Genomic DNA, 21,635 nt, shown 5'->3' on the forward strand with positions numbered 1-21,635 from the left:
ACAAAAACTTAGCCAGGCACAGTGGCACAGGCCTGGAATCTCAGCTACTTGAGAGGCTGAGGTGGGAGGATTGCCTGAGACCAGGAGGTTGAGGCTGCCTTAGGCTAAGATCATAGCACTGTACTCCATCCTGGATGACAGAGCGAGATCCTTCTCAATAAAAATTTAAAAAAACAAAAATTTTTGAGACAGAATCTTGCTCTGTCACCTAGGCTGGAGTGCAGTGGCACGATCTCAGCTCACTGTAACCTCTACCTCCTGGGTTCAAGAGATTCTCATGCCTAAGCCTCCCAAGTAGCTGGGGTTATAGGGGCACACACCACCATGCCTGGCTAGTTTTTTTTGTATTTTTAGTAGAGACAGGGTTTCACCATGTTGGCCAGGCTGGTCTCGAACTCCTGGCCCCAAGTGATCTGCCAGCCTCAGCCTCCCAAAGCGCTGGGATTACAGGTGTGAGCCACCATGCCTGGACAAAATAAAACATTTTTAAAAAGCAAAGAACTAATAATCATATAACTTTGCAAAAGAATTTGTTGCCCATTATTAGAGTCATCCGCTTTCATACTTCTTCAAAAGTACTGCTTAAAAAAAAATACTTAGATCAAAAGGTTTCCAGTGACTTCTAAATACACTAGTTACTCTTCTGCTAAAGGCAGAAAGGGATGATACATTAAAATATTTCAATACAAATCTTTCAATACTATATACATATGTGTGTGTGTGTGTGTGTGTGTGTGTATATATATATATATATTTTTTTTTTTTTTTTTTTAGATGGAGTCTTGCTCTGTCACCCAGGCTGGAGTGCAGTGGCGTAGAGGCGCAATCTCGGCTCACTGCAACCTCTGCCTCCCAAGTTCACACCATTCTCCTGCCTCAGCCTCCTGAGCAGCTGGTCAATACAACATTTTTATTAAATATTTGTGTCGGGGTTAGGCACGGTGGCTCAGGCCTGTAATCTCAGCACTTTGGGAGGCCGAGGTTGGCGGATCACCTGAGGTCAGGAGTTCGAGACTAGCCTGGCCAACATGGCAAAACTCTGTCTCTACTAAAAATATAAAAATTAGCCGAGCACGGTAGCACCTGTCTGTAATCCCAGCTACTAGGGAGGCTGAGGCCAGAGAATCATTTGAACCCAGGAGGCGAAAGTTGCAGTGAGCCGAGATCGCGCCACTGCACTCCAGCCTGGGTAACAAAGCAAGACCCCGTCTCAAAAAATACATCTATATATATTTTGAGTCATCTCTTTCACGCACATCCCACAGGGTTTTATACCCTGAGACAACACACCTCAGTAAGGTTCTGGATGAGTGAGAGGAGTGCTTTTCGTTTGTAAAGTGAGAGTTGGAATTATGAAAGGAGAACCTGGAGCCTTTACCACAGGCACGTTCTGAAGCCTACTTGTTTTATAGGTGTCCCTATTGAAGTTGAGGACTTGGAAACTGGTGCCTTTAAAACCATGGTTCTTAGGCCGGGCACAGTGGCTCACGCCTATAATTCCAGCATTTTGGGAGGCCGAGGTGGGCAGATCACAAGGTCAGGAGATCGAGACCATCCTGGTTAACATGGTGAAACCCCGTCTCTACTGAAAATACAAAAAAAAATTAGCCGGGCACGGTGGCGGGTGCTTGTAGTCCCAGCTACTCAGGAGGCTGAGGCAGGAGAATGGCGTGAACCCAGGAGGCAGAGGTCGCAGTGAGCTGAGATCGTACCACTGCACTCCACCCAGCCTGGGCAACAGAGTGATACTCTGTCCAAAAAAAAAAAAAAAAAAAAAACATGGTTCTCAAATTTTGGGGTCTCAGGACCCCTTTACACTCAACAATTCCTAAGGATCTAAAGGAGATTTTGCTTTATGTACATTACATCTGTCAATATTTATCATATTATATATTAAACTAGAATTTTGTTTTAGATGGGGTCTTACTACGTTGCCCAGGCTAGAGTGCAACGGCACCTTCATGGCTCACTGCAGCCTCGACCTCCCAGACTCAAGTAATTCTCCCACTTCAGCCTCCTGGGTAACTGGGACTACAAGAGCACATCACCATGCCTAGCTAATCTTCTTAATTTGTAGAGAAGAGGTCTCATCATATTGCCCAGGCTGGTCTTGAACTCCTGGGTTCAAGTGATCCTCCCACCTGGGCCTCCCAAAGTGCTGGGATTACAGGTCTGAGTCATCACACCTAGCCTGTCAAAGGCATTCTTAGGTAAAGCCTGAAAAAAAAAAAAAAATTGAGTACATGGTAGTGGAGGATATAAAAACTAACAGTTTGGTGTCACTCAAATGACATGACCTCAGAAGCCCTTCTGGGACACCCCAGGCTGTGTTAGTTCTGTCCCCCACCTGCACTCCCTTCCACAGTGGCACCATCTCACCTTCTCTCATGGATGGCTCTATGGCTGCTTGAGGGCAAGGGTCCCGTCTTGGTTATGCCTCACGAGTTACTGGGTAATATTAACACATATAACTCGCTTCCTTTCTTAAAGTGTACATCCCAGTTTCTTTCATATAAAATCATAAACTTTTAATATATTACTAAAACAGCTGTTCCTGATTTAATGCAGGTTGAGTATCTCTTCTAACATGTTTGGGACTGGAAGTATTTCAGAGTTTGAATTTTTTTTTTTGGATTTTGGAATATTTGCATGATACCACTTGGGTATCCCAAATTCGAAATCCAAAATGCTCCAATGAGCATTTCCTTTGAGTATCATGTCAGCACTAAAAAAAGTTTCAGATTTCGGCATGTTTTGGGTTTTCAGATTTGGGATGCTCAATCTGTAGGACCTATCTCCTGAATCCCATTTTGATCACCCATTGCCTCCCCAGCCACCAGATTTACTAAGTCAGAGTCAAGGATAGCTAAACTTTCTTTCTCTAGGATAGATACAAAGAATAAAGCACTTACTAGAACCCAGAAGTACCTTGTCATCTCACAATCACCTCCAAGTAGTGAATCCTGGTATTATCTAAGGTGGAGCTCAGGCATGAATATCATCATATGAGTGGAATAGCCAGGCTCAGTGACTCACACCTGTAATCCCAACACTTTGGGAGGCCAAGGTGGGCAAATCCTTTGAGCTCAGGAGTTCAAGACCAGTTCTGGGCAACTGAGCAAAACCCCATCTCTACAAAAATTCAAAAAAATTAGCTGGGCATGGTGGTGCATGTTTGCAGTCCCAGCTACTTGGAGGGCTGAGGCGAGAGGGTTGCTTGAGCTCGGTAGGTTGAGGCTGCAGTGAGCCAAGATAGCACCACTGCACTTCAGTCTGGGTGACAAAATGAGACCCTGTCTCAAAAAAAAAAGAGAGAGAGAGAGGAAGGAAGGAAGGAAGGAAGGAAGGAAGGAAGAAGGAAGGAAGGAAGAAGGAAGGGAAGGAAGGGCTGGAAGGAAGGAAGGAAGGAAGGAAGGAAGGAAGGAAGGAAGGAAGGAGAGAAAAGAAAGAAAGGAGAAGGAAAGAAAAGAAAAGAAAAGAAAAGAAAAGAAAAAGAAAAGAAAAGAAAAGAAAAGGGAGTGGTATAAATGAGGGTTAAGCATCTCTGAAATTAACACAAATCAGCCAGGTGGGGTGACTCACGCCTGTAATCCCAGCACTTTGGGAGGCCAAGGCAGGCAAATCACTTGAGGCCAGGACTTTGAGACCTGCCTGGGCAACACGGCGAAACCCTGTCCCTACTAAAAATAACAAAAATTAGTCAGGCGTGTTGGCACATGTCTGTAACCCCACCTACTCGGGAGGCTGAAGCACAAGAATCGCTTGAACCCAGGAGGTGGAGGTTGCAGTGAGCCAAGATTGCACCATTGCACTCCAGCCTGGGTGACAGAGCAAGACTCTGTCTCAAATTTAAAAAACAAAAACAAACAAACAAAAACACATACAGATAGTCCTTAACTTCTAAATACTTGATTTCCCACACCAACCATAAAAGCCCCTGTTCTACCAGAACTATCATGATCAAATAATAAGTTCTAACTATTGTTTAGTACTTTGGGGACACAGAACACTCTGTAAGTCAGGGTGGTCCTCAGTGGGATCCAAGCACATTTAGCATGGGTGGTTAGAAGACAAGAATCAGGCATCACTTCCTGAACCTGGCAGCCACCAAATAACACAGGTACTCTCGTTCGCCCCATCTTACAGACAAGCAAACTCAGCCTTAGGGAAGGAGCATGCCTGAGGTCCTGCAGCTAGACGATGGTAAAGTGTAAGTCCAGGCCTGGGCGGCACCACCGTTCTAAACCAGGGGTTGGCAAATGTTTCCTATAAAGGGCCAGATAGTAAATGTTTTAGGCTTTTCAGGCCATACAGTTTCTATTGCAACTACCCACCTCTGCCAAAGTAGTAGGAAAGCTGCCATAAACAATATGTAAAAGAATGAGTATGGCTGTGTTCCAATAAAACTTTATTTATGGACACTAAAATCTGAATGTCATGTAATGTTCACAAGTCACAAAATAGTCTTTCAATTTTTTTTCAACAGTTACAAAATGTAAAAACCATAACTACTCATAAGGCTGAGACAGGAAGAGCCTTTAAGCTTGAGTTCAAGATGAGCCTAGGCAGCATATTGAGACCCCGTCTTAAAAAAAAAAAAAAAAAGTAAAATCCTCTTTTTTTTCTTTGAGATGGAGTCTTGCTCTGTTGCCCAGGCTAGAGTGCAGTGGCGTGATCCTGGCCCACTGCAGCTTCCACCTGGGTTCAAGCAATTCTTGTGCCTCAGTCTCCCTAGTAGCTGGGATTACAGGTATGCACCACGACGCCCGGCTAATTTTTGTATTTTTAGTAGAGACAGGGTTTTGCCATGTTGGCCAGGCTGGTCTCAAACTCCTGACCTCAGGTGATCTGCCCGCCTCAGCCTCCCAAAGTGCTGGGATTTCAGGCGTGAGCCACCGTGCCCCTCTAAAATCTATTATTTCTTACTTCAGGGGCTGCACAAAAACCAGGCAGTGGGGGTGAGTTTGTCTGCAGGTTATAATCTGCCCACCCCAGCTCCAGACTCCCACTGGTCCTGCAACAAAGTGTGTGGGGGATGAGTAGAGACCCTTGTCATACCATGAGGCCGAGGCTCACTTGGCTGATTATAACAATATCTTTACCCAGAAAAACGGAAACCCTGACACCACAGCCTGGACCAACAGGACCTTTAGCTGCCCGAACCCAGGACTCAAGGAAGTCCTTGACCATCCAGGAGAAACCAAATACCAGTACCAGAGGCTTTGTGAGCTAGCCAAGAAACCCACCCTGCATCTCTTACTGCAGTCCTAACTGGCCTCACTGGCTCCGCCCTTGCAGGACCCTGGAGTCTACACTCCACACGCAGACCAAAGTGATCTTTTAAAATTAAGCCAAATTCTCTCTTCTCCTCAAAACCCACATTCAGATGTAAATCCAAAATCCTTACCAAATGGCAAAAAGAAAACAAACCTAAATCCTTTTACTCAGTGCATCTATAAGGCGCTTCATGAGCTACACGCCCCTGCCTTCCCCCCCAATTCCCCACCATTCTTACCTCTCTCGGTTTCCTTCCTGTTGCTCCAGTTGACCAAAGACATGTCTGCCTTGGGGATTGGTTTGTGCTTCCCCTTCTCTATGCTTAAAACTCTCTCACCCAGCTATCTTCCCAGGTGCCTCCTGCATCCCTCCAGGACCTTATTCAGGCATCACCTATGACAGAGGCCTTTCCTAATCATGGCACACACTTACACTCTGCACACCCCTTATTCTGACCTATTACTTCATAACACTTATCACCCTTGGTTTTTCTTGTTGTTGTTGTTTTTCTCTAATCCCATGAAAGATAAATTACACTGTGTTTTTTCTTTTGAGATGGGATCTCACTATGTTGCCCAGGCTGGCTTCAAACTCCTGGACTCAAACAAACTTCCTGCCTCAGCCTCCCAAAGAGCTGGGACTACAGTGTTACAAACATATTAGAATAGGTGGTCACTGAAAGCAAGGACTTTGTTTTATTCACTGCTATATCCCCAACACCTAGAACAGTCCTAAATACACAGTTGTTGCTCAATAAATGTTTGTTGAATTTAATGAATACATGAATAGGGAGCCATAAAACCAACTTGCAATTGATTTTTAAAAATAGAACCTACAGATCGGGCTTAGTGGTTCATGCCTTTAATCCCAACACTTTGGGAGGCCAAGGCAGGAGAACTGCTTGAGGCCAGGAGTTCAAGACCAGAATGGAAACACAGAGAGACCCTGTCTCTACAAAAAAAATGTAAAAATTAGCCAGGCAGTAGGCCGTGTGCAGTGGTTCACACCTGTAATCCCAGCACTTTGGGAGGCCAAGGTAGGTGGATCACGAGGTCAGGAGGTCGAGACCAGCCTAGGCAACATGGTGAAATCCTGTCTCTACTAAAAATACAAAAATTAGCTGGGTCTGGGCATGGTGGTACACGCCTGTAATCCCAGCTACTCGGGAGGCTGAGGCACAAGAATCGCTTGAACCCAGGAGGCTGAGGTTGCAGTGAGCCAAGATTACACCACTGCACTCCAGCCTGGGCAACTGAGCGAGACTCCACCTCAAAAAAAAAAAAAAAGAAAAAAAACACTGTGGGTGGTGATGGTTGCACAATCCGGTAAAAATATTCCAAAAACCACTGAATTTTATGGTATGTGAATTATATCTCAATAAAGCTATTCTAGGCCAGGCGCAGTGGCTCACACCTGTAATCCCAACACTTTGGGAGATGGAGGTACATGGATCACTCAAGTCCAGGAGTTCAAGACCAGCCCGGGCAACATAGCAAGATCCCATCTCTACAAAAAATACAAAAATTAGCCAGGCATGGTGTTGTGTGCCTGTAGTCCCAGCTACTTGGGAGGCTAAGGTGGGAGGATCACCAGAGCCAGGGAGGCAGAGATTGCAGTGAGAGGAGATCGTACCACTGCACTCCAGCCTGGGTGACAGAGCAAGACCCTGTCTCGAAAAAAATAAAAATAAAAAAACAGCTGTTCTATTTTTTAATTATGTTATTTCCAGACGTTTGCTATTAAATGTGCTATTAAATGTGTTATTAATTAATATAGGATCCTATTCATTACTAACTGCATATGATGATGGTTATTATTATTAATAAAGAATAGTTCTGACTTTCATATTTTAGAGGGAAATTTGGCAGTATCTATCAAAAAATGTTCAAAGCACAATCCTTTTAACTCAGCTATTTCCCACTTTGGAATTTAGCCTAAATATATACTCACACCAATTTGCAAGGATATATGGAAAAGATTGTGCTCTGCGCCAATGTTTGCCCTTTTGAAAAATTAGTATCAAACTAAACATTTCTCAGCAGAGTAGGTGGGGGCATGGGAATCAGAGCCCAGGGCGCCACTGACCCACTATGTGAGTCTGGACGTATTGGATAAACTACCTAAATCTCAGGCATAAAACTGTGTAACAGCACTACTTCATAGGACTGTAATGAGACTTAGATGACAAAACACACGTCAGTAGTCAATAAATATTGACTGTTACAATCATTACTATTATCATCAGAAGAGACATTTATTAAATGAATTATGGCCCATCCATGCAATGGAGTCCCATACAAATATTTAAAGAATGGGGGAGATCAATAAGAACTAATATGAAAATAGTTTCTTTTCTTTCTTTCTTTCTTTTTGAGACAGGGTCTTGCTCTGTCACCCAAGCTGGAGGGCACTGCTGTTATCACGGCTCACTTCAGCCTCAACCTTCTGGACTCAAGTGAGCCTCCTACCTTAGACTCCTGAGTAGCTGGGATTACAGGAGCACATCACCACACCCGGCTAAAGTTTGTAGAGACGGGATTTTGCCATGTTGCCCAGGCTGGTCTCGAACCCCTGAGCTCAAGTGATCCTCTCGCCTCAGGCGTCCCAAAGTGCTAGGACTACAGGCCTAAGCCTCCGCTCCTGGCATGAAAAGAGTTTCAAAATGTATCATTAAGTAAAAAAGGCCAATTGCTGAACAAGATCACAGAACAATCCCAATTATATATTTAAAAGAGAAAATCTGACTGTGCGCTGTGGCTCACGCCTGTAATCCTAGCATTTTGGGAGGCCGAGGCAGGTGGATCACTTGAGGTCAGGAGTTTGAGACCAGCCTGGTCAACATGGTGAAACTCCGTCTCTACTAAAAATACAAAAATTAGCTGGACATGGTGGTACACACCTATAGTCCCAGCTACTCGGGAGGCTGAGGCAGGAGAATCGCTTGAACCCAGGAGGCAGAGGTTGCAGTGAGCCGAGGTCGTGCCACTGCACTCCAGCCTGGCAACAGAGCGAGACTCCGTCTGAATAAATAAATAATAAAAGAGAAAATCTGTATGTGTACATATATGTAATTGTATATACTTGCATGTGTTTGTGTGTGTGTGTGTGTGTACATGCACATGTGTATATATGTTAATATGTTAATGGAAAGTTTCTCAAAGAATACCAGTTTTCTAAAGGAAACTGGGTGATGGGATTGAAGAGACGGGGCAAGTTAACTTTTCACATTTTAACACTTTTTTTTCCAATGAAGAAAGTTTTAATTTTACAAATATAAAAAGAATAATGTTGAAAATAACTTGCTTACCGGCCGGGCGCGGTGGCTCAAGCCTGTAATCCCAGCACTTTGGGAGGCCGAGGCGGGCGGATCACAAGGTCAGGAGATCGAGACCATCCTGGCTAACACAGTGAAACCCCGTCTCTACTAAAAAATACAAAAAACTAGCTGGGCGAGGTGGCGGGCGCCTGTAGTCCCAGGTACTCGGGAGGCTGAGGCAGGAGAATGGCGTGAACCCAGGAGGCGGAGCTTGCAGTGAGCTGAGATCCGGCCACTGCACTCCAGCCTAGGCAAGAGAGCCAGACTCCGCCTCAAAAAAAAAAAAAAAAAGAAAAAAAAAGAAAATAACTTGCTTACCAAAAAGTAGGGGGAAAAAAAAGCACTTTGGTTAGAGAAAGGGCACTGACAAAAGAAAGTTTCCACTGAATTCTAAAATTGGCAGCAGCCTGTACACTTTAAAAGAAACAGTCTACTGTGAAAGAACAGAATTTAACTTAGGTTCTGGGTTATGTTGAATCCTATCAGAGATCTAGTAATTACTGACTTCTGAAAATATCCACCTTATCTGCACAGTAAAAGCACTAAGACTTTCATCTTCAGTTTCAAATATTACTTTTTATTTTTAAATACTTAAAACCTATTGGATTTATACAATATTGAACTGAAAGGCGATCGAAATAATATAATTGAAATTTAAATTTCCATCACCTGGTGTTTCACTTTGATCATTTAATTTTTTTTAACTGAGGATTAAAATAACACTACAAGAAATTTTAACATTTTTAAAATCTCCTCAAATTCTCACCACCACAACACAAAGCAATACCAATTAAAGATCAAATTCCAACATGAAGCAACTTTTAGAAAAAAATTTCTAAAGAGCAGATCAAAATTACAGCAAGACTTTGCCTGCTAAAGAGCTTTAAATCTCAAACAAGAACACTTCAGCTGAGACTGACTGAGGGGACAAAGTCTAGGCAAAAGGGACCCAAAAATAAAAGGGACCTCTACTTTATAACTGACCTTTCAGAAGTCACAACTTCTCAAAGGCAGCCAGCAAAGAGCATCTTTTTGTTTGTTTGTTTGTCTGTTTTGAGACAGAGTCTGGGAGTCTCGATCTGTCACCCAGGCTGGAGTGCAGTGGTGCAATCTCGGCTCACTGCAAGCTCCGCCTCCTGGGTTCACACCATTCTCCCGCCTCAGCCTCCCGAGAAGCTGGGACTACAGGCACCCATCAAATTTTGTTTTTGTATTTTTAGCAGAGATGGGGTTTCACCGTGTTAGCCAGGATGGTCTCGATCTCCTGACCTCATGATCCACGCACCTCGGCCTCCCAGAGTGCTGGGATTACAGGCATGAGCCACCATGCCCAGCAAATGCTTAGTCATTTTAAAAAACAACTTGTCTATATGTTAAAATGCCAAAAAGTACATTAATCTCCTTGGCAGTGTCAGAATAATACTCAGATGTTACTAGAAGGCAAACTGCCTGAAAAATCTAGTTTATCTTAATAATCAGATAAAACATTAAGAACATCACCATTCTAAGATTAATTAGTTACTAAAGTTGTTTATCAAGGGAGATTGTGAATGTGTTCACTATTATCTTTAACAGCTGAGACAGTCCTCTCAATGAGGACTAAACTCAGTTGTAAAGTAAGGAAAGACGTCTACGATCCTTCTCCCACCAACATGCTGGAGATTCCTCTTCCAGAGTCTCCTCCCCACAATATCCCCAAATGGGAAGCCGATCCTGTAGAAAAAGAACTGGATTCAGGCTTATTGTGTGTGAGTCAAAGTAGTCAAGCGAGAGGGACCCCAATCCCTATAGGCCCTAGCACAGCTTCACACAATAAATATCTCACACACTCTCCTAGTCCTGGGAGGTGAGCTGTCATTAATGACAATAACACCCACATAATTCACCTGAATCCAGTCACTTCTCACTGTATCCACTGCTATTCCCTTAGATCAAGGTCCACTTGCTCTCAGCTGCCAGGTCTCTCCACATCTGCTGTTGACCCTCCCTTCATTCTCTACCCAGTGGTGTTTTTAAAACACATATCATAGTTTTTCTCTGCTTAAAACCTTCCAAAGGCCTCCCTGTCACACTTGGAAGAAAATCCAAACTCCTTCCCATGGCACATAGGCCCTGCCTGATAGGCCCCATTGCCTTCCAACTTCATCTACCCTTAGAACAAACTATAGCCCACCTGGACCTTCCTTCTGTCCAGTAGACAAGCCCAGTCCATTGCCATCTCAGTGGCATCTTTGCATTAGCTGCTCCCTCTGCCCAGAACACTCCCTTCCCTCTTCCCAAGGCTGCCTCTTTCTTACACTCAGGACTCAACTCACATCACCTTTCACAATCTGAAATTCTTCTTATTTGCTTACTGTGCTGTCTGCTACTATCACCACTAACTACCCAGCTCCATGACAGCAGGAATCCTTTGTAGGAACCTCTGTGCCCATAGTGTCTGGCACAGCACCTGGCACGATCACAGGAGCTCAAGAGTTGATGAATGGTTAGAATTCACAATTATTGGTCGGGCATGGTGTCTCACTCCTGTAATCCCAGCACTTCTGGGAGGCTGAGGCAGGTGGATCACGAGGTCGGGAGTTTGAGACCGGCCTGGCCAATATGGGGAAACCCCGTCTCTACTAAAAACACAAAAATTAGCCAGGCATGGTGGTGGACGCCTGTAATCCCAGCTAATTGGGAGGCTGAGGCAGGAGAATCACTTGAACCCAGGAGGCAGAGGTTGCAGTGAGCTGAGATCGTGCCACTGCATTCCAGCCTGAGTGCAGGCTTTTTTTTTTTTTTTTTTTGACAGAGTCTCGCTCTGTTGCCCGGGTTGGAGTACAGTGGCGTGATCTCTGCTCACTGCAAGCTCCGCTTCCCGGGTTCACACCATTCTCCTGCCTCAGCCTCCCGAGTAAATAGGACTACAGGTGCCCGCCACCATGCCTGGCTAATTTTTTACATTTTTTATAGAGATGGGGTTTCACCGTGTTAGCCAGGATGGTCTCGATCTCCTGACCTCATGATCCACCTGCCTCGGCCTCCCAAAGTGCTGGGATTATAGGCATGAGCCACCACGCCCGGCTCACAATTTTTTTTTTAATCATTATGCATTTTTTCTCAACAAATAGATAGTAAAAGTGCAGCTACTATGTTTTAGGGAATTGCAGTTTTCTTTTAATGGGGTCCTAAATTAGAAAACAAAGTATTTGCGGCCGGGCGCGGTGGCTCAAGCCTGTAATCCCAGCACTTTGGGAGGCCGAGACGGGCGGATCACGAGGTCAGGAGATCGAGACCATCCTGGCTAACACGGTGAAACCCCGTCTCTACTAAAAATACAAAAAACTAGCCGGGCGCGGTGGCGGGCGCCTGTAGTCCCAACTACTCGGGAGGCTGAGACAGGAGAATGGCGTGAACCCGGGAGGCAGAGCTTGCAGTGAGCTGAGATCCGGCCACTGCACTCCAGCCTGGGCAGCAGAGCGAGACTCCGTCTCAAAAAAAAAAAAAAAGAAAACAAAGTATTTGCAACCCACATCATAAAAAGAGCTAATTTCTTTTTTTTTTTTTGAGATGGAGTCTTGTGCTGTCACTCAGGCTGGAGTGCAGTGGCATTAGCTCACCTCACTGCAACCTTAATATATTTTTTAATCTTCAAACTAAGAAAGTCATTGACAAAATGAGAAAAAGATATACATATTTTTAAAAGCAAGATAAATGACTCCTCAATATATGTAAAGATACAAAATCTTGCTCAAAATAAAACAAATTAAAACTACTGGATACCATTTTTCAGTTTTCAGCACAGTAAAGATCAAATACTTTGCAAGAGTATGCAGAAACATGCTCTCTCCTATATTGCTGGTGGGAGTATAAATTGATAGAGTACAATCTTTTTGGAGAGTAGTTTGGAATTATCTATGAGAATTACAAGTTGGCCGGGCGCGGTGGCTCAAGCCTGTAATCCCAGCACTTTGGGAGGCCGAGACGGGCGGATCACGAGGTCAGGAGATCGAGACTATCCTGGCTAACATGGTGAAACCCCGTCTCTACTAAAAAAATACAAAAAACTAGGCGGGCGCCTGTAGTCCCAGCTACTCTGTTGGCTGAGGCAGTGAAAACTGGTGAGGCGGAGCTTGCAGTGAGCCGAGATCCGGCCACTGCACTCCAGCCCAGGCGACAGAGCGAGTCTCCGTCTCAAAAAAAAAAAAAGAAAAGAAAAAGAAAATTACAAGTGCATACCTCCTTTGACCCAATGATTTAACTTTCTGGAATGTATCCTATGGATATACCTGCATAAAAGAAATAAAATATATACGAACAGGATAATCACTGCCACATTTCCCATAGACAAGAAACGACATAAATGCATAGTGACTATGGGCCATCTCTAAAGTAGAATATTATGAAGCCGCAGAATCAGGGAGCTCTTTATAGACTCACATGGAATGATCTCCATGACACATTGTTAGTTAAAAAGCAGTTTCAGGACAGTGTGTATTACACTGGATTTCTGGCTTTTGTAAATATATATAATGTGCTTACATATATATAAAATGTCTCTGAAATGACAAACCAAAAACTAGTAACTTTGGTTACATCTAGGGAAAAGAACTGAATGGCTGGGAAAATTGAGAAAGGCTTAGCTTTCTAGCTTTTAGATTTTGAACCATTCTTATATGATTATTAACGATCTAAACAGATCAATTTAAAAGGATTATCCTCATACATAAAAAGTTATAAATTATTGATTTGGAAGACCTAAGATTTCTTCCAAACTTCAGATTGTGCACTGTGCCAAAATTTCAGAGGTTCATAAAAGTAAATCATATTCTTATCTTTATTCCTTTTGTACCATTAAGTACTTGATACCATTAAGTACCATTAAGTTCCTTGATTTTTTTATTGTTGTTTTGTTTTGAGACAGGGTCTCCCTGCTGCCTAGGCTGGAGTGCAGTTGTGCAATCATAGTTCACTGCAGCCTTCAACTCCTGGGCTCAGGTGATCCTCCCACTTCAGTCTCTGGAGTAGCTGGGACTATAGGCTGTTTCCTGATAGACCTTTTTCTTTTTCTTTTCTTTTTTTTTTTTTTGAGACTGAGTCTCACTTTATCGCCCAGGCTGGAGTGCAGTGGTGCGATCTCGGCTCGCTGCAACCTCTCCCTCCCTGATGCAAGCGATTCTCCTCCCTCAGTCTCCCGAGTAGCTGCGATTACAGGCAGACACCACCACACTTGGCTAATTTTTGTATTTTTAGTAGAGACGGGGTTTCACCATGTTGGCCAGGTTGGTCTTGAACTCCTGACCTCAGGTGATCCACCTGCCAAGCTCGGCCTCCCAAAGAGCTGGAATTACACAGGTGAGCCACTGAGCTCAGCCTGATAGACCTTTTTCTTACTCTAGCACAGGATTCTGTCTGCTTCAACTGAGAGTTCTGGCAACTAAAGCCCACTGCTTGACCCCAAACAGCTTTTTTTTTTTTTTGAGACAGAGTCTCTCTGTCACCCAGGCTGGAGTGCAATGGTGCCATCTCGGCTTACTGTAACTTCCCCCTCCCAGGTTCAAGCGATTCTCCCACCTCAGCCTCCCAAGTAGCTGGGATTACAGACACCCGCCATCACGCCCAGCTAATTTTTGTATTTTTGTAGAGACAGGGTTTCACCACGTTGGCCAGGTTGGCCTTGAACTCCTGACCTCAGGTGATCCACCTGCCTCGGCCTCCCAAAATGCTGGGATTACAGGCGTGAGCCACCATGCCCGGCCCCAAACAGTATTCTATTCTATTCTATTCTATTTTTTATTCTATTTTATTCTATTTCATTTTATTTTTGAGATGGAGTTTCACTCTTTTTGCCCAGGCTGGAGTGCAATGGTGCAATCTCAGCTCACCACAATCTCCGCCTCCCTAGTTCAAGCAATCCTCCTGCCGCAGCCTCCTGGATAGCTGGGATTACAGGCACGCGCCACCACCCCAGCTAATTTTGTATTTTTAGTAGACACGGGGTTTCTCCATGTTGGTCAGGCTGGCCTTGAACGCCCGACCTCAGGTGATCCACCTGCCTCGGCCTCCCAAAGTGCTGGGATTACAGGCGTGAGCCACCACACCCAGATACCAAACAGCATTTTAAACTATACAATAGAAGATACAGTTCTGGAAAGTTATGTTTTGAAATGTTATATACACAATAGACACTTATGGTTCCTGAATAGCAATTTTTGTGGTAGTGGAGAAATGGAGGAGAAATGACAACTCTGGCAAGTACTAAGAATTATTTCCTAGTATTTCAGCTGGGCACAGTGGCTCACACCTGTAATCCCAACATTTTGGGAGGCCAAGGTGGCAGGATTGCTTGAAGCCAGGAGTTCAAGACAGGTCTGGGCAACACAGTAAGACCCTATCTCGAAGGCCTGACCTTGTGATCCACCCACCTCGGCCTCCCAAAGTGCTGGGATTACAGGAGTGAGTCACCGTGCCTGGCCTGTAAGACCCCATCTCTACAAAAAATGTTCTTAATTCACGGGGCATGGTGGCTCATGCCTGTGGTCCCAGCTACTCTGAGGCTGAGGTGGGAGAATCACCTGAGTCCAGGAGTTCTAGGCTGCAGTGGGCTATGATCGCACCACTGCACTCTGGCCTGGGTGACAGAGTTAGATCTCTTCTCAATCAATCAACAAAAATACAAAATAAAAGATGTTTTAATGAGAAACAGTACAAGAGAATTGACCTGCCTTCTAGGGCTTTTTATCTAATCTAGCTTAAGAGCTAGGACATGTTTATATGAAAGTATAACCACCATGCTAAGAAGGATATCATAGATGCCAAATAAATAGTACAAATAAGCAATTCCTTAAGGAGTTCAGGAGGAAACATCACATCTACTAGGGTAATCAGTAAACGCTTCAAGAGAGGAATAGAATCTGAACTGGGCTTGATGAATAATCCAATTTCAGCAGCTAGGCATTGCACAGTAAGGGACATTTGTGTGGCTGAGGAACAAGTAAGCAGGCCAGGCTGGACAAATGAAGACTGCAAGAGGCAGGCGATACTCTTAACTCCTGGGAAGTCCACTTCATCAGTCCCTGATGCCTGTGTCCTTCCAATGCCCTGGATTAACTTTGACTCTCCTTGTATTTTCCAGAGTTGTTGTTTCTCCATTTCTCCACCACCACAAAGCCATCCAAGCTCTCATCCCCTCACTCTGGGAAGATTTCCAACTCATCTTCTTGTATACAATCTTCCCTCTCTCCAAATCACGGAACACATGCACCTCATGCACTACTTTATATGCATAACCCATTTACCCCAAACACAAAACTGGCCAAGGGCTAGCCACTGCCAGTAACAAAAAATTATTCCCCCTGGAATTCAAGGCCTTCTATCATCTGCTCTCTATCTACCTCTCACTCCATCACTGGACTCAAGCTTCCACAAACATCATATACAAGTTTCATGCCCATGATGTTCCTTTTATCCTAAAATATCTCTTTATTTTGTTCCGAGGCAGGGTGCACATGGTTGTGCAGGTTGCATTAACTAGAATTTATATAAATGACACTCCCTGGCCAGGTGTGGTGGCTCACACCTGTAATCCCAGCACTTTGGAAGGCCAACCCGGGCGGATCACCTAAGGTCAGGAGTTCGAGACCAGCCTGACCAACATGGAGAAAGCCCATCTCTACTAAAAATGCAAAAAATAAAATAAAATAAAATAAATGACACTCCCTGCTAGTTTGGGCAGTGCACAACCTCTGCAACCTTCCAACCATGGTTTGTTTCCATCCTCCATCACCTTGAAGGCCTTCTCCAAACAACTGAACTCTCAAAAATCAATTGTGCCTCTGATTCCTACATCACCAACTTGACACCAGCTTTTCTTTACAACAGAAAGTTACAATATTTGGAACACCAGCAGTACCTTGAACATAGCAGATACTCAAAAGATGTTTGCAAACTATGATGGAGTAAGTCAAGAACGGCAGGTTGTCATCAAACTGTAAAGAGCTTTGAAGGCCAAGAAAGAAGTTTTGGCTTTATTTGGCAGATGCGAAATATAGTCAAATAATGAGAATGATGTTTTGGAAAGACTAATCTCAGCAACCACAAGCAAGCAGGGTTTTAGCGACTATACGTAAAGTGACAGCTTAAGGGCCCTCTCTGTTGGAGGGCAGAGGGAGCTTCCTCTGTAATAAGCAGCATCCTCATTCAGCCATTCTGCAGTTTATCTGTTTGGGATTGCAGATATTGGTTTTCATATACCTACACTCAGAGAAGCTAAAACTGGGCCATTAAGCCAAGAAAAACATGCTTTTGCTTGAAATATCTAAGTATCTAGGAAACAGCTCTGACTTGAATAATTATACACATACATAAAATACATATACACAAATAAGCATTACTTTTCCTTTCTCCCTTCACTTATTTTGCAGTCTCCCTCTTTTCCATCTCTGTGTCTTCCCTTTTTTGTTTCTTGTGTTTCTCTCCCTAAAATTGCTATCCATTTCTCTCATTTCTTTACAAATGCTTTACATTAATGATCTCCATATGGCCCTTTCCCTCTCCTAAAACACCTTCCCTCCCCCTAAGATTATACTTGAGGTATTTTACTGGTTTTGCTCATATAGTAGCTCAGTCAACTCCCTCTTTATCTGTACTAATAATAATTCAATTCTCCTGTTTCCTTTGCTAATGTAGCTCAAACCTTCACTAACCTTAGAATTCTACAGTTACTAGAGAATAAAAATTTCAAGCCCATTTTCCCAACGCCCTCCTTAAAAAAAAAAAAAAAAAAAAAACGGCATTTATTTAGGTAAATAAATTAGTTTCATTGTATTGTTGGAGTACCAAATAAGTAATTCTTATCTGTAAATTCAAAACTGTTAGAACCTAATTCACTAAACAAAATGAGTTTCCTAATGAATTTCCTTTCAAAGCATGTATCTTGGATTTCAAGTCAAGAAGAAATAATAGACTCCGTGGTACTAGACAATTTTATTTACTTCTTAGATTTGTATAAAAATCCTTACTCCCTACGGGAAAAATATCATGTAGAAGTAATTCACTGCAATAGCAAGACCGCCATTCTGAACATGTACCTGCCCATCAGGAAAAGATGACAGAGCACAACCTTAAATTTAAAGAGAATGGAAGGAGGATCTTAAGACAGTGTCAAACAGATAAACTGTAATATGCAGTTTGGGTTTTGTGCCCCAAAAGGCTGTCTTCTTTGAAAGTCCACCCTTAGTCTGCTTATTCCTCCCACCGAATATGTTCACTTGTACTAAAAACAGGAGAGTGCTATCACCATTGAAAGGTAAGACAGTCTAAGAAAAGACTGCAATATTTTCCCATTCATCCTAGTAAAGTGAAAAAAAAAAAAAAAAATCACCCAAATACTGTTTTCTGGATTTAGGACAGTTTAGAGTTTTCTCTGCTCTCAAGGTAATGGTTTTTTCCCTTCGCATACTACAGACCCTCTGAAAGTCGCAGTGTGAATCTTTGATACCAAACGGTGGACAAGAGCTTTGCTAACTCCATACTTTGTAGGAAAGCGGGGGAGAAAAGGGCACAGACATTCATTACTGAGGGTCTATCGGTAAATTAACCTCCTTTATAATATAACAATTCCATTACAGCACATACTACGCCGGGGGCAGAGTGTATAGAATGTGTGGAGAGTGCACATTTCACCATAACAAGAATTCATCTTTCCAAACACTACCAAAAATTGGCAAATAATTAAAACTGCGCTTAGTTCAAGGCTTAATTGTTGAACCCTAACAATAAAAGTTCAGAAAAATCTCATTAGCAGGTTGCTCTCTGCTCAAAAGTAAACTACAAAGAGGGGACGTTTGTCTATCTCCACACGCCCCTCCCCATGCCTGGGGATTTCGCCCTCAAGAGGGGCGTCTAGCGCAAGGGCCAGAACCCGCTGGTGCCCCGGACAACGCAGTGGGAGTGGGGACCGACCCGTCCCGTAGTTGGCCGCGCCTGGGGCCTCGCTGGGTCGCGCACCCCGCTGGCTCGGTCGCCCGGAGGCGGACAGAACGGAGACGGGACTGACGGACGGCACGGACAGACGCGACAGGACGGACGGGACGGGCAGAGAAGCAGTGCGTCCTACCCGGAGGGCTCCCTCCCAGGGCCGGCGGAGTACCTGCTCCGGTCATCCAGGCTGCGGTTGTCGGCTGCTGCGTTGCGCCAGTCGGGCAACGTGCTGGCGCACAGCACAACCATGGACACTATCACGAACACCACCGATACGCTGGCCAGGATCTGCGCGGCCAGCGACGACGTGGGCTCCTCGAAGGTCCGCCGCATGCGCTCCAGCCAGCGCCTGGAGGGAGCCGCCTCGGCCCCGCCGGGGCGCGCCTCGTCGCGGCCCAGCACGCCCGGCTCGTCCGCTGAGTAGAAGGTGTAGGTGTCGGACATGCGGTCGTCGAGGCGGCGCTGGCAGCAGTACTCGAGGTGCGCGCCCTCTAGGCCCCAGTAGATCATCTCGTTGTAGAAGGAGAGCTCGCACATCCGTGGCGCGAACCGCAACTTGCCGTGGCCGCGCACGTAGAGCAGGATGAAGCCGAAGGCCTCCGAGTGCCGGTCGAAGAAGTATTCGTTGCGCTCGCGGTCGTAGTCGTCGCACACCTCGAGCACGTCGCGCTCGGAGCGGCAGCCGTGCAGCCGGCTCACGCGGCGCAGCGGGAAGTCCTTCAGCAGCTCCCGGGACAGCGAGTACCGGGCGCCGCCCACGTTCAGCACCACCGAGGCCGCCCCGCTGCGCCCGAAGGTCATGGCTGGCCGCCCGGGGGACCTTCGGCCCGAGGGCCCCGCTGCAGCTCCCCCCACAGCCGCCACGCGGGACCTGCCTGCCCGTGGCCGACGGGGGAGCCCGCCGTCGGGGCCCGCGCTGACTCGGGGCTCCGCTCCTGCCTTCCGCTGGCCCGGGGATCCCTGGGCTCGAGTCTCTCTGGCAGCGCAGGCGGCGCTGCTAGCGGCGCGCTCTCCGCCCCGCGGTACCTGCGGGTGGCCGGGGAGTCCCCGCCGGCGCCAGCGCTGCGCCCCACCGGCTGGAAACGCGGCTGTGTCCGCGCCGCCGCCCCTCGCGCCCGAGGGCTGCCCACTCCGAGGCCGCGGTACCCTCTCCCAGGCCGCGGCGCCGACCCCCTGAGGGGTGCGGGCGCCGAATGGAGGCGCCGGGGCGGGATAGCTCCCCGTCTCCCGCGCTCCCTGCGGCCGCGGATCCGGCGGCCGCCCCGCCGCCGTCCAGAGGCAAGAAGCAAAGTGAGCGGGTTCGGAGGCGGCGAGGAGCCGGCTCGCGGCGGCGGGGGCGGGGCCTCTGTGCAGTCCTCCTCCTCGCCCGCCGGCTCCGCGCGCGCGGCTCACCTCCCTCCGCGCCGCCCTCCGCTTCCCGCCCGCGCCCGCACCCGCACCTCCCCGGCTCGCTTGGGCTGGGATTCCCGGGCGCCCCGCCCTGGACCTCGGGCTCCCGGCCTCGTGACGCCGTCCTCCCCCTCCGCTCCCGCCCGTAGTGGCGGGGAGGGGTCCGCAGGGCGGGGGAGCGGGGAGCCCAGCGGCCGGGATGCCTGCTCCCGCGTCCCGCCCCGGGCCATCGGGATGACTTGGGCAGTCCCCAAGGGCCCTTTTAACAGCCCTGGTTCAAAGCCCAGTGTGGACTCGGGTGCGGGGACAGACGGCGTTTGGAGAGCTTTTTCCAGAAACTGTCCGGAGCCCAGCTCGCGTTCTGAGATCGCCCCTAAGGATTTCTCAGGGAAGGCATCCCAGCCACGGCTTTTCCTGCCGACTTTGCTCTTCCTCCCGCCGCGCGGGGCGACCCACGTACCGCGTGCTCCGAGGGCGGCTACACGCCCCAGCCCCCAGCCTTGGTGCCACCTGCCAGCCCGCGGAGGGGAGCGGCCCCTGACCCGGCCCCCACGTTCTGGGGCGCGTGTCCTGAGAAGGCGCCTACATGTAGCACGTCTGGACCCTCTCGAGATGCTGCCCTTAGTGTGGGATGAAAGTCTGGGGAGGAACCCCTTGTCACCGGCAAAAACAGCCTTTCGCGTGGTCTTCGTCTGCATCCTCCTTTTCAAAATATCTTGATTTTCCCCGCGGACCCCTGACCCGGCTGCAGCACCGGCCCTCCGAGCGAGAAGAGCCCCCTGAAGGCTCCGCAGAGCGATCCATCCCGCGCTCTTGTCCGTGCCCAGAGAGTGGGTTCCACTTGGCAGGGATGATTTGAAACTGCTACCAGCAATTCATTCACCTGACACCCGACACCAGCAGTCCAGCCCACCGGAGGCGAGACAGGTGAGTTGTAAGGCGAACCGTGTTAGACGCAAAACAAATATTAGAAGAAAAAAAATAAGGGTTGGGTAGGGTGAGTTGCGGTCATCTGACCACAGGGTAACCTGGCTGGTTAAAGGGAAGGGTTATTCTTTGCCCTCCGCTTTTCATAATTTTGTAAGATTGTCCGGTGCCCGCTAGAGGTCACCAAACGGAGTCCTTTTGCGCTGGTTAAGTGGATTCCTAGTGAAAAGGCAGACAACTGAAAATGTGAGTGCTGTCTCATACAAAATAAAATCACTCTGGGTAGCTTCTTAAAGAATGAAAATCTCTGTGAGTTGTTTATCCCCAGACTTGGATAATTTATTTTAAGAGCACTTAACGTGATTAAAAGCTCAAAAACGAGTTATTTGCTACTTTAGTATCTACTAAATACTTTGCTATTTAGTATCTATTTTGCTATTTAGTATCTACTAGGTAGATACTGCTACTTTGCTATTTAGTATCTAAGTAGATACTAAACAAGAAAAATATCCGTAAGAAAGTGAGTTTCAAGACAGAACTGGAGGTGCTGATGGCCATGAGTTGGCACAGAGAAAGGACAAAACATTCCTGGTAGCAAAATCTCGAATGTGGAGGTTTAAAGTCTATGAAAAGTATAATGCACTTGCCCACTGAAACAATGGAGATCTCAACTGCAGCATTTAGATTGAATCCTATAATCTATGGAATCCCTGGAGGTTTTAATAGCAGAAATGGCCTGATGAAAGCTTTATTTCAGGCAGAT

At 46.4% G+C, this 21,635-nt stretch overlaps 2 protein-coding genes across 3 annotated transcripts in view; one reads left to right on the forward strand and one right to left on the reverse strand.

The window, feature by feature from the left end:
• The window catches only part of KCNG3 (potassium voltage-gated channel modifier subfamily G member 3), a 59,309-nt gene extending 39,352 nt beyond the window's left edge, over window positions 1-19,957 (reverse strand). Inside the window, exon 1 of one of the 2 annotated variants that reach the window (XM_003908560.4) lies at window positions 18,693-19,957. In XM_003908560.4, the coding sequence (XP_003908609.3) occupies window positions 18,693-19,357 (665 nt within the window). In that variant the 5' untranslated portion in view covers window positions 19,358-19,957. The remainder of the gene's footprint in view (window positions 1-18,692) is intronic. The other variant, XM_009184087.3, reaches the window with a different exon arrangement.
• Window positions 19,958-20,772: 815 nt separating this feature from the next.
• MTA3 (metastasis associated 1 family member 3) overlaps window positions 20,773-21,635 on the forward strand; it is a 267,138-nt gene continuing 266,275 nt past the window's right edge. Inside the window, exon 1 of the mRNA XM_017947467.3 lies at window positions 20,773-20,872. The gene's annotated coding sequence lies outside the window, so the exon portion shown is untranslated. The remainder of the gene's footprint in view (window positions 20,873-21,635) is intronic.

This window comes from Papio anubis, chromosome 14 (genome assembly GCF_008728515.1).
Source record: "Papio anubis isolate 15944 chromosome 14, Panubis1.0, whole genome shotgun sequence".
In the NCBI taxonomy this organism is placed as follows: domain Eukaryota; kingdom Metazoa; phylum Chordata; class Mammalia; order Primates; family Cercopithecidae; genus Papio; species Papio anubis.